The 15,272-nt window shown below is 37.8% G+C and overlaps 1 protein-coding gene across 6 annotated transcripts in view; it reads right to left on the minus strand.

The window, feature by feature from the left end:
- The window catches only part of DOCK10 (dedicator of cytokinesis 10), a 293,328-nt gene that overhangs the window by 74,910 nt on the left and 203,146 nt on the right, over nucleotides 1-15,272 (minus strand). For all 6 annotated transcript variants that reach the window (XM_081241945.1, XM_081241942.1, XM_081241941.1 and 3 more), the window contains 6 exons: nucleotides 15,029-15,111; nucleotides 9,546-9,668; nucleotides 6,840-6,919; nucleotides 4,836-5,023; nucleotides 4,271-4,336; nucleotides 2,405-2,497 (listed from right to left, as the gene is read on the minus strand). In XM_081241945.1, the coding sequence (XP_081098071.1) occupies nucleotides 2,405-2,497; nucleotides 4,271-4,336; nucleotides 4,836-5,023; nucleotides 6,840-6,919; nucleotides 9,546-9,668; nucleotides 15,029-15,111 (633 nt within the window). The remainder of the gene's footprint in view (nucleotides 1-2,404; nucleotides 2,498-4,270; nucleotides 4,337-4,835; nucleotides 5,024-6,839; nucleotides 6,920-9,545; nucleotides 9,669-15,028; nucleotides 15,112-15,272) is intronic.

Genomic DNA, 15,272 nt, shown 5'->3' on the forward strand with positions numbered 1-15,272 from the left:
TAACACTCCTTGGTAACAAATACTGCAAATACTCACATTATATTTTAGCAGTGCCTTAGAAGAATTTATATTCATGTTTATAATTAATGCAATCATCTTTTGCAATAAAAAAGAAGAAAATGGTTTTGAATCTGCACTGCAGAGTTCACCAGGCAGTTCATTATATACATGTTCTCTTGTGGAAAAGCTCATGGCTTTTACAAGGATTCCGGGAAGCACATGAGCATGAGAGAGATTAAAAGCCAGACTTAACCGTAAGAACTTTTTTTTTTCATTAAATCTTATATGTCGACAGAGGTTGCACCTTTCAGATGGGCTTTGTCAAGAGGTCAACCAATGTAGTAAATATTCTGTAATGTAGTAATAGCCCTTTCCCTTATTATTATTATTTTTTTACCTCTGTCCTGAATTTATAGGGAAAAAATTTAAGAGCATTAAATGGATGTGGAGGAAGGAGATGAGGTTAGTGAGGTCTGTGGTTTCATTGGTGTTCTTTTAAGAAGTTTATAAATGGTTGATGTATAACAAGGTGTGATAGGCAGAATAATGGCCCTCCAGGATGTCCCCCAAGTCCTAATCCTCAGAATATATGAATATGTCTCCTTACACAGTAAAAGGGATTTTGCAGCTGTGATTAAATTAAGGGTCTTGAGATGGGGAGATTAAACTGGATTAGCCCAGTGGGCCCAATGTAATAGCAAAGGTACTTATCAGAGGGAGGCAGGAGAGTCAGGGTCATAAGAAATGTGAGGAGAGAAACAGAGGTCAGAGTAATGACATTGCTGGAAGGGGTCACAAGCCAAGGAGTATGGGCAGTCTCCAGAAACTGGAAAAGTCAAGGCAAGGATTCGTCCCAGAACCTCCAGAAGGAATGGAGGCCTGCTGACACCTGATTTCAGCCCTGTGGGACCCATTTCAGAGTTCTGACCCACCGAATCATAAGGTAATCAATGTGGGTTATTTAATCCACGAAACTGTGATAATTTGTTAAAGTAGCAATAGGAAACTAATACAAAATATGTGATATTTTAAATCCCAGAAATCACATTGGCAGGTTGCATTAGTTCAGACCTTAGCTTCATGGTTAGAAATTAAATTTAATCACTGAAACTTGTTTATCTAAAGCTGTTTATAATACAAGCTGACTTATGTATAGTCATTTACTACTAATCCAATAAGTTTTTTTTTTTATATGGGTTATAGCAGAGCAGTGAAGCTTCAGGCTCTGGAGTCACATGGGCTGGCTTAAATTTTGACTGTGACTTCATAGTTATGTGCCCTTGTCAAAGTTGCTTCTCTGATCGCCGGCTTCCTTATCCATAAATTAGGAAGGTGTGAGGGTTAATTTTATGTGTCAACTTGACTGGGCCACGGGATGCCCAGAGAGCTGGCTAAACATGATTTCTCAGTGTGTCTGTGAGGGCGTTTCTGGAAGAGACCAGTATTTGAATTGGTGGACTGAGCAAAGAAGATGGCCCTCCCCATGTGGGTGGGCACACCTCGTCCACTGAGGTCCAGAATAGAACAAGAAGGCAGAGTAAGTTTGAATTTCCTCTCTGCCTGACTGCTTGACCTAGAACACCGATCTTCTCCAGTTCTTGGCACTATTGGTTCTCGGGCCTTCAGACCTCGACTGGACTCTACAATAGACACTCTGGTTCTCAGGCCTTTGAACTACACCAATGGTTTTCCTGGGTGAAGACGGTAGACTGTGGGACTTTTCAGCCTCCTTAATGATGTGAGCTGATACCTTATATTGAATTGTACCTATCTATCTGTCTATCTATCTATCTATCTATCTATCTATCTATCTATCTATCTATCTACCTATGTATCTCTCTATCTATCATCTTCCTATTGGCTCTGTTTCTCTGGAGAAAGCCATGTGGATCAAGTGAGATAGTGTATATTTAGAGTATAGCATGCTTCCTGGCACATAATAAGAGAGTCTTGAGAGTTGGCAGGGCAGGTCTTGAGGTGAGGCAGTCCAAGCTCCTTCAAGTTCATGAGGGTTATAAGCAATAATGTTGGTTCATACTCTAGCCCTTTTTGTTTTTTCCCTTAGGATATGAAATGCCACTATTCATTGGTAAAAACTATCTAACATGATGTTTGTTACCTTAATCAATGAAAAATAAAAGAAAAAAATTAGTCTAATTTGAAAGAAATGATATAATAAAAACATCACATTTTTAAAATCTTGTGCTGAAATACATGAATTTGCAGCATAGTCCTGGAGCAACTGTCAATTAACGTGGTTTTTAAAACTGGGTTATGTAAACACCTGCTAAGGTATGTCCTTAGTCTGAGGAGTAGTCTAGAGAGAGTGTTTGTCATCATGTATTATCGTACCCACTCACCCATCTTTTAAGGAGCTGCTGGGGGCAGTGGGGGCTTGGCTTACCTCGTCGGAGAAATCTGGGTTCTGGGAATGATGCAGAACTGCAGTGTAGGTGGCTGAGGTGAAGAGGGGCCCTCCAGGTTTTCCGTAAATACACTGTTTAAAAAGTTATGAGTTGAATAATTATGAGTGTCTGAAATTAACCCTGAGCACAAAAAGCCCACAACTCTTCAGTTACCCATTCTGGGACAAAGATGCATTTTGTGGTAACTTGCCAGGCTTAGCTGACATCTAATTAACCTTGAACTTCTTTGATCTGCTGTCCTGTATTTATTATACAACAGGGCACTGTTGAAGAAAATTTGAAGGCTTTAATTCATTATGTAGATACTATATCAATACTGAATACCTGAATCAATTAACTACTACCTAACTTTTGATTACTAGAAGATAAGAGATACTTTGTTCAATTCTGATTCCTGCGGTCCACGGTACCCAGCTCTGGTCTAGAGTTTAAGGCGATCAGTCCTTAGTGATACAAGGCTTGGTTTGACCCCAGCTCCTGACATGCCAGTCCCCAACCAAGAATGAGAGCTGGAAGCGTAGGGCTGGTTCCAGGTTCCACTGTATTGTGTTATTCTTCCGTCCCAGCCCCTAATCAGGCCAGGGGATGGGATATGGCACTTCCTTGTCATAAAAGCCGCTTTAGCCCAAGGCTCAGAGTCCCTCTACTGAAGTCAGCTGTATCTCTTGAGTAATGCCCCTCTACTGAAGTCAGCTGTATCTCTTGAGTAATGCTTTAGAATGCAGTGGAACCGAGGTCACATGTACCTGCGAGTACTCCTCTTTTTTAGATTTTTCCCCATAAGCGATTCTCTAGCAGGCCTGGTGTGTTTGCCGTCTGGTCATTGCCTTTGTTTGCTTGACAATTGCATTTCATTTTATTTTTTCTCTCCTGCTGCTAATGCTATTGTGGAACTTGGAACCTGGGGATGCTGAGAGTGCCTCAGGACAATTTTAAAGAACTGTTTCTCTCTATTGTGCATGATTCATTCAATCACTCAGATTGATTACTGTTCTTCTAAATAATGCTACAACCCTTCTGAGCACAGAGAACACAATTGGTACCTGACAGAGTGCTTTAAGAGATGACCTCAGATAATTGTGGGGATTAGTTAGAAATTAGTTTTGTCCTTTACTATATCTCCTTCCTCTGATTCACCAAAACTGGGAAGATCTGGCCACAGGCCCACTGAAAATAATTTTCCTCTCTATTCTAATAAGTTTCTTTACGTTGTTTGACGTCCCTAAAATAAAAACAGTATATATCAAATACAAACTCTGAAAAATGCCATCCAGTTGCAGTTTTATAGGATCAAACAGCCACTTCCTACAAAACTCATAGTTTTATTGATCTTATTAAGTCGCGTGATCAACAGCAGGGACCAGCTTCCCAGAGCCATTTCCGAGGTCTTTGGGCAGGTGGCCACACGCACCTTCCATAAATGTGAGCGCCCCATGGGCCCCCTGCGTTAGCCATCAGGCCAGTAGGCAGCAGCCCTTCTGCAGAGGCCACATGAAGCCCAGCTGGGATGCTGCATTTGAAATCAAGCATGCTAAATTCATGAGATGCGGGCTAATCTTTGAAAATGCAAAGTCTTCCAGAGGGGAATCGTTGCCTTGATTTCACACTAGAATGGCTTCCTTTTTTCCAAATCATGAAAAGCTAAGCAGAGCCATGAGACTGGCATTTCTAATAGATCTAGTTAATGGTAGCTGCTCAATCAGGTACATGTTCGGAAATCTAAATCAAATGGACTGAATTGCTCCTCTTTCCAGCACACTAAACTAAAAAGCCCCTCGGTGGTGGGGAGAACCGGGGTACCTGCCTGCCCCTATGTGCTGTATTCCCTCATGGGCTTGGCTCACCTTCACAGGCTTGGCATCTTCTTCATCGGAATTTTTGAATTCAATGCACACAGTTATATTTCGTGCCTGAAATTACAGAGAGGGAAAATGGACATTGTAATTTCCTGTTAGATAACATCAGAAAACAATCCAAGTGCCTAAAATAAGTAGCTTCTAATTAAATCTGAAAAATGTAGAATAGCCAAAATTCTCTTGTGACATTACTCATAGCACTCAGAAATAGCAGAAAGATTTGGAGAGATTATTTAAAGGGGCAGAAAAGACTCATATTGAAAGAGTGCAGGTAGGCTATTTTCAGAGTCTCTTAATAAACCAAAAATAAAGTTGGGAACAAAATTATTTAGGGCTGATTTCAGAAAGTTTTATTCATATGTTATAAAACGTGCATCCTCAAACACTTTTAAGGTGAAACTCATCACTGTCTCTCATTAAACATTTTCTTCAAATCGTTTTCTATTCTAAAGTGTTAGTCTATAGTAATTTGTATTTGAACTTTCAAGAAACTGTCTTAATATGGTCTAAATAGGGTGGAGAGAGAGGATGATATCTCAGAAACATATCATACCTTGTTGAAACATTTCTGGCTATCATACTTGAGGTGCTTGGGGTAAATGTAAATTTGATTTTTGTATACTCTGTAAGGACGGCAATACTTTGTTGAGTCGTAAACGAATTCTTCCACTTCCACTGTGGGCTCTGGTTGAGCCGTCACATTGAAAGGTTTGACAGGGATAAAGGACGATGTTACACAGTCTTTAAAAATCAGAAAAGAAAAGTTTGTCACTTGATATGATTGTAAGTGAACAATACTTAACCTATTTTAAAATGAATCTACTCAAAATAGAAACTGTATGCTTATATACTAATTTATGTTAAATTATGCTGGCCTGAAAACTTTGTAGGAGGTAAGCATGATAGATACTCAGTGATATATTTAACATTAAAACTGATATCTCAAAAAACTGGTAAATCTTTTGGATTTATAACTATTTTCTTTTTGTATTAAGCTTCATATAAAATGTAAATTTTAGCTAGAGATCCTCTGAGCATACTAACCAGGTATGCTAAGATAAAGACGAGCTCACTGACTTTAGCCATCATACTATAAATATTGATCTATGATGGAACAAAACTCTGTCCAAAGGGTTTATTACTGATAGTACCACTTGGCTTAACAGTAATTTTCCCTATGGAACGATTTTACAACATAGGCCCTAATCCCCCTCTGCATTAATAGTTACAATTTTATTTTTCTCTTCAGTTTTCACAATCTTTTAAAATCTAACCTTGTAAAAACAGCCTAAGGGGGGAAAAGACCATTAGGAATTTACAAATCAAAACTTGACACTAAGCAGTTTGGAGGCTGAAGTTGTGGCACTGAAAGACAGCAAGGTCTTCTACCTTCCTTTACCCCATTTGGAATCTTCCTGTGTTCAAACAAGCAACATGGTTAGCTACATGCTTAGCTATATCTTTAGCTATATGCTTGGGAATCAGATTACAGGCTTTTTGTTTTTTTCTTCAAAAATCAATTAGAATATTTTTATTATATGTTCAAATTTCTCTGATATCCTATGATATCAGAGAATATCATAGGATATTCAAAGAGAATATTTTAGCTTTCTCTTTTGTTATTTTTCTTTTCCCTAGGTAATAAAAGTAACCTTCCACAAATCAGGTAGAGGAAATGGCTTACTTTGTCATCTGGTTTTTCACACCAATCAATACAAAAGTGATTTGGAGCCATGATTTAAGTTAGAATGCTCATTTTATTTCATATTAAAGTGATTTGTGGAAAAGTCATAAGAATGGAAAACTTAATAGTGCTAATGGTAATTCAAATATCCTGTGGTAATAATCCTCTCCCTGTTTGTAGTTCTTTTTAGAATGCCTTTATTCATTCTTTGCATCACTGAGAAAGTCACTAAAAGGTGTAATTCGAAGAAAAATAAAACCAAATAAACTAATCTCACCACTTAATAAATAAATTCTGAAAAATCTTATTTATAAGTTAATAAAACTGCTTCTGAAATTTAAATTTTCACTAAAATAAATAGAACTTTTGACCATATTCTGGAAAAGATATATGCTCTCTGTGTAATAACAGAGTCTAAAAACTTTCCGGCTATAATTACTGCATGGCCACTTGGGTGGCAATGCACAGTGTTCAGAGTAGCCCTTTGACAGCTCAGTGTGGCATTGTTCATTAGGGCTTATTGGTTTATCAATTTATCTGAACTGGACTTCCTCATTTGCAACCCTTCAGGGTTCTGAGGATTAAATGATACAATTTAACACCCTGCTCGGTGCATGGTGTATACCAGATGAATATTAGGTCACCCTGAATATAGTTCCTGTCCTACAACACTTACAGTCTGTCTTAATGGAGAAATAAGACATCCCAAATTTCTATAGGATAAGGAATTACAGTTATCCTAAACCTTGAGAAAAAAATCCCCAAACAAACCTTTGTAACGAACCAACTATCCAACCAACCAACCAACCAACCAACCAAAAAGCCACTAAACATTCAAAACTCTACAAGCAAGCCATGACATCATCATCATACTTGGATGCTCCAAAGGAATGTTGTCAACAGCGATATCCAGGCTTCCAGGAATGGTCTGCATTTTGCTTATTCTGTCAGCTCTGTGAAAGTATACCGGCATAGAAACACACACACACACACACACACGCACACGCACACACACACAGTGAATTATTCTAGTTGTCAAGGAAAAAAATCAGACAATGGTAGTTCTGAGCTTTGATAAGGATAAACAGTGGGACCCTAAACAATCTTGTGAATAATTTCATTTAGTTAGATTTATTTTGAAAACTAAAATTTATGTGATTTTACAAATAAAAATTAAAAATCAGGGAGGGGTCAAGTTACAGATATTCTGAAGAATGTTTTAAATTTATTTGCACCACTTCAGATAACATTTATATGGCCAAACGAGTGCAATGTAAATCGTTTTGGTAAATGGTAAATATTTAATTTTGTTAACAAAAAGTACTAGTATTTGAACCGATTTAAATAATTCACTTTCATGAGAAATTTTAAGAAGTTTTGAGAGCAAGGATGGTCTTTGCCACAACTGCTAAGTGGACAGTTTGCTTTTTCCCTCTTCACCAACAATCCAGGAGGACAAGGGCCCTTTCCCTGATCCCTCATAAGTGTATGTAGACCCTTCTTCACCACCTATCCTTGTGCCCACAGTCACTCTAATTCATGAATCCTTGATTTTCTTTTCCTCCCTCTTTACTAAAACCTTCTCTCCTATCTTCTTTTATAGTAAGGTGAAAGTTGCTAAGAACAGTTTCAAGTGTCACCCCTCTCAGGAAATCTACTTCGAGAGGCAGCTCTTCCCAGCCTGTGAGAGCTACTTGTTATATTTTCAGTTATTTTGCCTGCCATCTGTAAAACACAGTCATTATTAAAAAATGAAATTATATTAAACAAATTACATTAAATACTAAGGTAAAAAGTACTGAAAATTCATCACTTAGTAATTGTTTTACTACATGGTGAGAGGATCCATGCTCTTGAGGTTATTTACATCTATCTGTGTGTTGGAAATGTTATATGATGGTGTGCACATTTCTTTCCAGCTCCATTATTGGCAAAACCCCACTGGTAGCTTGAAATCAGCAATGGTAGGATAATTTACACCAGAGAAATTTGCCATCAATACAAATCAGTGTTTTTCCTCCTAGAGGGTCAGCGGTAGACATTTATCAGCACACTACTGAGAATAAATGTCATTACGTGTGAGGCATCCATGAAATAATTTAATGTCTCACCAGTATGGCATTGGGTATTCTAGACGCCCTCTAAATGCCATAGTGATAACTTTCTTGGCTAAACACCAATAACATGGGTTTTGTGACAGTATGGTCTTCTCCTGTTTTGCCTATTCCCTTCTGCTCAGTGTTACAACTTTTCAGGCTTTAGTAAATTTGGAAAAAAGTAAAGAGGAAAATCATTCTTAATTTCCACTTAGTGGATATAGGGGTTTTGACCATGATGTTTGATAAGGGGAAGGAAGGTCTCCCCATGTAAGGAGTGGTCCTGTAGAATCACAAAAAAATAATATTGGTTCAATTCCACTTTTATTTTGCTTCCTATGGTTTATTTTTTTCCAGAACAAAAAAAACACTGGGAAAACTTCCCTTCTAGTTAAATAGAAATATATCCTCTATTGAAGATACAGAAAATATTAATCATGCTTGTTTCATAGTAATAAATAATTTTTGTTTTGGATAAACAAACTTAATTGATAAGGAATTGTTGATTCTTAGATGGGAGAGGCAGAGAGTTAATATTTGGGAAAAGGGCAAAGGGAACAAGAATCCTGACTGTGTCAGGGGACTAACTGTTTAAGATAAGCCACTTGTCATGAAAGATCTTACCATCATCAGATGCTGAATATATGGTGACTCATTTTAAAAATGTTGTGACTTTTATGTTTTTTCTTCTTTTAGCTCTAACTTCCATTGTCTCTTCCAAAAGCATTTGAATGACAGAACTATTATGAATTATTGTATTCACAGCAATTAATTGCTCTGTGGTGTTTCATACATATTCTAAAATCCCCTAACACTCCTCCCATTTAGAGGTGTCTATATACCCTTCATTTGAATCTGGGATCTGTGACAGTTTGACAGTATGTTATAGCAGAAATGGCACTGTGACAGTTTCCCATCTTAAGAAACTGGCAGTGAACATTTTCTGTCTGTCCCATGGGACACTTACTCTTAGAACCCAAGCCATAGCATCTCATGCAGAGAAGAACCAAGGTCTCCAACCCACAGCTCCAGTTGAGCTTCCAGCTAACAGCCAGCACCAACTTGCCAGTCATCAAATGCGCTATCCCAAAAATGGATCCTCTGGCTCCACTGGACCTCTTCCAGCTGATGCCATGTATAGAAGAGACAAACTGTCTTCACTTAGCCATGCTCAAATTATGGACTCAAGAGAAAAATAAGTGATGTTGTTGTTTTAAGTCACTCATTTTTGGGGTGATTTGTTACATAGCTGTAGGTAACTGACATAGTTTAATGTCTCACACTCCTTCCACATCATTCTGGCAAATTTACTCTTAGGGTGTCATTTGGGCATATGAGAGGTCATCTGCAAAGCATCTGCTTTCTGGGGGAGTATGGATATTTGGGAATCTGGTTATGGAGTATTGTTTATGCAGAGATAACAAATCAACAGCAGCAATGTAGTTGATTCGTGTTCATTTCAAGAGTATCCAAAACATCCTACCTTCTATAATCTGACACTAGTTTAAGTAGGTCCTCAGTTGAAATCTTGTTGCTTTCTTGTCTATACAATGGTGAAAATCTTGAGTCTCTGTCCACATTTCCCTGGTTGTCTTTAAATACTGATCTGAAAGAAAACAATATTTATTCAGTTTGGCATTTGGCATGGGAGGGAGGGGAGAATTCTACCACTGAACCACCAATGCTCCCCTCTTGGTATTTGGATATTACTTACGAAGATGTATTTTTAAGCTGACTAAAATGATTCAACTTCCCATTTATAATGGAAGAAAGTCCAGGAACTTACAAAATAAAAAGACATGAAAACTTCTTAGAAAAAATGTCATTTATACACTGTATTTATTATCTTCAATTTCTTATTTTCAACCTGGTATCTAAAGTGACAGCAGCCCATATTACAACTACATTTATTTATGATTTGGTAACATGTCAAAGCCATAGAGTATTAGGGGGTTGGAGAGGAATAGGAACACATGTTATCACTTTTTCATTATTTCCTGGGCAAGCCTGGGTCATGTCAGTTTGGGTGGTGCTGTTAGAATTTATGAATAGTGGAAAGGGTATGAGGTTGTATATGTGGGTGTAGAGAGCCAGACTCTTGAAACATTTTCATGGAGATAAATGTGCCGAAGTCCTAAATTTTAAGGCAGAGACAAAGATAAAATGGAGAACACCTGAATGAGCATTTTGTATTAAAAAAAGAGAACACTGTGAACCTGAACCATTTATTTTCTTCCTTGATCCATTTCAATGGGACTATATAGATTCAGTTAAAATGCATAAGTTGTTTTCATCCAAATAATATAGTAACGCCGGGCAACACCTCCTGAAAAGCAAGTATACCTAGCATGCTTAATGTTGTTTTTCTTCCCCATGATTCATCATACTCTGTGCCTATCAAAGGAAAATTAGACCCATGTGTAACTGATTTTTCTTCAGTGTTAGAGAAATGCTGAATCTTTATTTCTTCTAACTTAAGGACCTTAACGAGACTCTTTTACTACTCTTCACATTAGCCAAAGATTTCAGTACACAGGCTGAAAAGGCCATTTAAATGGCTATCTGATCATAGAGCTTTAGTGTCAAATAATTTAGAAAATGGGCCAGGAATTTATCAGAATGATATTTTTAGACTCCTTCAACCTTTCTCCTCAGTTTTTTTTTCTGTGAAGTAGTAACTGAGGGGAAAAAGGTCCCCTATCAAATAACACTGGGGGAGGAAGAATGAAAATATTTAACTTGAAGATAATTTTTATTTAAATATTATTTATTTAAATATTATTTAGGGATGGTGTTTGAGTGTGTGACATTTTTCCCAACATGGGAAAATTGAGTAGTATTTAAAAAAAATTTAGCCAGTCACTTCAAATATATCAGTAGACTTGAGTTGTATCACTGGCTTTTGCTCTTATCCGCAGCAGCTCTGTCCTGGAAACACCTCACTTACATGGGACACGCTGTGAAGAACACAGCAGCACAGAGAAGTGCTGGTCACAGCACTCACACTCTGTCCCTACTCCATAAATATGTTAACTGGCAGGAGAGCAGAGAACTGAGTCATTTACACAGATGGTTTCAGGATGGCTGGGACACCATGCCCTGTTCCAACTGCCAGAGTTGAGCAATGATCCATGTGCAATGAAGGTCTCAGAGCCATGACGTTTAGAGTGTGATTGAAAAAAAAATGTGGTGTTTAGCCTAAAGGAAAAGAAGCTTAGGTATCCCTGAGAGCTTCATTCATAAGCAGCATGAGGGACTTCCTTGGCGGTCCAGTGGTTAAGACTTTGCCTTCCGATGCGGGGGGTGCGGGTTTGATCCCTGGTCGGGGAGCTAAGATCCCACATGCCTCGCAGCCAAAATAACAAAACATAGAACAGAAGCAATATTGTAACAAATTCAATAAAGACTTTACAAAAATATTAACAAAAATAAGCAACATGAATAGCTGTGATATATAGAAAGAATTGGGCCCATTTTTTGTGGCTTTGGAAGACAAAACATAAAAGTGTCAAGCAGTTAAAAAAATGTGTGTGTGTGTATATATATATATATATGTATATATATATATGTATATATGAAGAATTATCTAATCATTGGAGCTATAAAAGACAGAAAGAATCACTGTGGGACGCACTTGAGTTTTTGTCACTGGAAGGATTTGAACAGAGGTTGGACAACCATTTGTTGAGTGTTGTTGTTGTGCTGTGTGCCTTCTATAAATGTATAGATATAAGAATGAAATTTTTATTTTAGTCTTGTTTAATTTTAAAGAAAATTCAGTTTTTTTACTCGGTTCCATTTGGAATGTTGCATGGGACAGAGAAAAAGGAATCAAAAAGCGTCCTGTCCTGGATTTAGGCACACATAATCTTGGGGGTGATACATGAGGAAAGAGTTTAACAACATGGCACACTTGTAAAGGTTGACTTTCTCCTGAATCAATGAGTGTACAATGCCCTCTGTAGCCATCTGAGTGCATTCTGTTTACCTACCCCAAATATAACCTCTTTTGCTATAAAATGGTGCTACAGCTGGTGCCCAAAATAAGAACATGCACCAAATTAGTGCATGTTCTAGATAAAATGTTCACAGTGATGAGTATCTGTGTGTTTTGCAGCTGGTGGGATGACTGGATCGGGTAAAAATATGTTTGTAAGCTAATTGTCAATTCTATGCTTTTTAGTGGCAGTTGATTTTAAGGGACAAAGGGTTTTAGAGTCCCCTCAAAGCTACGTCAAGAAATAAGCTGCAATCGAGAAAATATAATAGAAAGGAAAAGGAGCCAGAGAACCAGCAGTATCAGTAGAGTATTGGAATATGTCAGCAGGCTAGCTTATGTCAAAACGACATGAGTAGCAAGAGCCCTTCTCTAATTTGGTCAACATTTATTTGAAGCAGTTTCCACACTGTGGAGGGAAAATTAAAATCGTCTTTGGTTGGATCTTGTACTTGTTTTTGTGGTTATACATTCCAAGGGGTCTAACAGGAAATCTTGAGAACTGTACTGCTAATTATTTTTTTCAGTTACTAGAGATGTTTATGTAAATGTAAATCATATATTTATGGGCACAAAATAGATTGGTGGTGTATACTGTTTCCTGGTCTATAACCAAACCAGTGATCAGGCATTCATGTAGCATGAACTTGTGGTTTTGTTGGCTTTCCTGCCTTAGAAATAATTATTTCAATAGTTGGTAATATTATCAGCCTCCCTAGAAACTTCATCTATCTTTCCTCCAGCACATTTGACTAAGACAACTTCAAAGTAGGGATGTTACTGCTTTTCCTAACTGCTCAGGTTCTTTCAATAATGGTTAATTTTTTTACTTCTTTCTCCCACATTATTCTTCACTGCCCCAAATTTACCTGAAAAGGAGGCTTGTTTGGGTGGATATGATCTCCACAGGGACTTTTAATAATCATATTAGACTAATGGCTTCTAATAATGGCTATCTTTTATTGAATAAATATCAGTACTTGTTAATCCCTGAAATAGTAAATTAGGTATTAGAATTCCTCTTTATACATTCAAAAAAATTGAGACTATAAGTTCTTGCTAAATTCACTGGTAAATAGAGTTGAGATAGGGAACCCAGCTCTGGCTCTAAAATGTCTGCTTATAACAATACTCAGAATAATCCTCAATCCTTACAGAGAATATGTGTTCACTATTATAATTTTGCTATATTGGAATATTTCACTTTGCAAAAGGACATCCTGCCTCTACCCTCTACTTGCCCCAACTGATTATCTTGTGGGAACTGAGAATACTTATCAACATGAAAAGTTTGACCTGCGAATTACAATTAGTTATCCTTTTTCTTGAAGCTTACAAGGAATAAAATGAATTAAATTCATCATAAAGGGTTCAGCATTTCTAAATAATATCTTTTATTCATGCAGAATATCCTAGCATTAGTTGTCCCTGTAGGGAGAGATATTAAAGGGAGATAAAATTATATTTATGATCTACTTTATGACAGATGCCTTTGCATTTGTGATTGCACTGCTGTTCATAAGGCAGTCTTGTTAGTTTCATTCTGCAAATGGAGACCCTGAGACTCTGAAAGGAAGCTTGACCAAAGCTACAATCTATAAGTGGTATCTGACCTGGACCACGTTTTCAGATTCCTGGGCCTGGTCTCTTCCTCCTCAACTTAGAGGGCTGCCTTGGGGCAAATTAATCCCTAGAGACAGCATGAGTTTACCTTGGTTTACCACTGCCCCTAATTCCACATTCCTCCTCCCTGTACCTGTCTCCAACTTTCAAAAACTACATCAGGGCTTCCCTGGTGGCGCAGTGGTTGAGAGTCCGCCTGCCGATGCAGGGGACGCGGGTTCGTGCCCCGGTCTGGGAAGATCCCACATGCCGCAGAGCGGCTGGGCCCGTGAGCCATGGCTGCTGAGCCTGCGCATCCGGAGCCTGTGCTCTGCAAGGGGAGAGGCCACAACAGTGAGAGGCCCGCCTACCGCAAAAAAAAAAAAAAAAAAAAAAAAAAAAAAAAAAAAAAAAAAAAAAAAAAAAAACTACATCAAAATTATGAAAAATATTGGTGAGTTTACTCTGGCTATGCACCACAACTGGATACCGTGAGACCTGAAAATGACATAACTAACTAGTTCTCCCTTCCTTCTGGATTTTCAAGTTATTTGCATTGGGGTATAATCAACATTCAACTGGATACCTAATAGGCTGCTTTTTTTGTAGCACTAATTTATCATTCAGATTGTCCATTGCTGACCTTTTCCCACATGTCTATACCAGGCACTTCCTCCTTTAAGAAATTCATGTACTGATAAAGACACAAAGAGACTGACAAGGACAATAGTAATTGATGTTTAAACAGATCTGAAAGGCATTTTTTGTTTTTTATGTAGAGGTTATATGTCCGGGTGGATGGTTCCACCATCAGTGCCCATGCAACTCAGCATTTCTATCAGAGAGTCAACTGGTACTGAGAAATGTGGCTATTCTAGTCAGTACCAAAATCAAAGAGAGTTCAAGTGATCAATTTGATGGTTTCATTTGAACATCCATATATAGACCCGTGTTTTCTGCACAGATGAAAACGTGCAGCTGCATAAGAAATCACAGTGCTTCCATCTGAATTTTATGCGCACCAAACCCTTGGGACTCATAAAACATCAAGAGTTTGTTAAACCAAATATACATAATAAAGAAGTTATGACTTGGCTTTGATCCTACCAAGAACCCATTGCATACCTGGTCATGCATACACTGTACACATGTCATGGTCCCAGTCTATTATGAGCCAGCTTGCTAAATTATCTTGTAAAACACATGTTTCTGGGGAGCTCAAGGTGTTTTTGAAGATGAACACACTAACATTCTTCTAGGTGTTGGTATGTTAAAAATAACAGGTAACACAGATGTGTTCAAAAATGAAGCTTTCAATGCAGACAATAAATGCACTTCTATTCTGTTGGTTGCAATTGTCAACCTACCTCACCGCCCAAGCAAATGGCATGCGGTATTTCCCCAACTTGCTGCAGAACTGCCTGTTGGATTTTAGTATCTTTTGTGCATACTAAGGAAAAAAAATATAAATGTTGTTTAGAACATCACTGTACAGTCCATGTAAAATATTAATAAATATTGTTCCATGTTATATTGAAACTCAGTAAAATTCTGCTTTACTGGCTTACAGATTCTACCTTGTAAAGAGACAAATGATATCCTCTGTGTTCA

The sequence above is a fragment of the Mesoplodon bidens genome (assembly GCF_964165515.1).
Source record: "Mesoplodon bidens genome assembly, chromosome: 8".
Lineage (NCBI taxonomy): Eukaryota > Metazoa > Chordata > Mammalia > Artiodactyla > Ziphiidae > Mesoplodon > Mesoplodon bidens.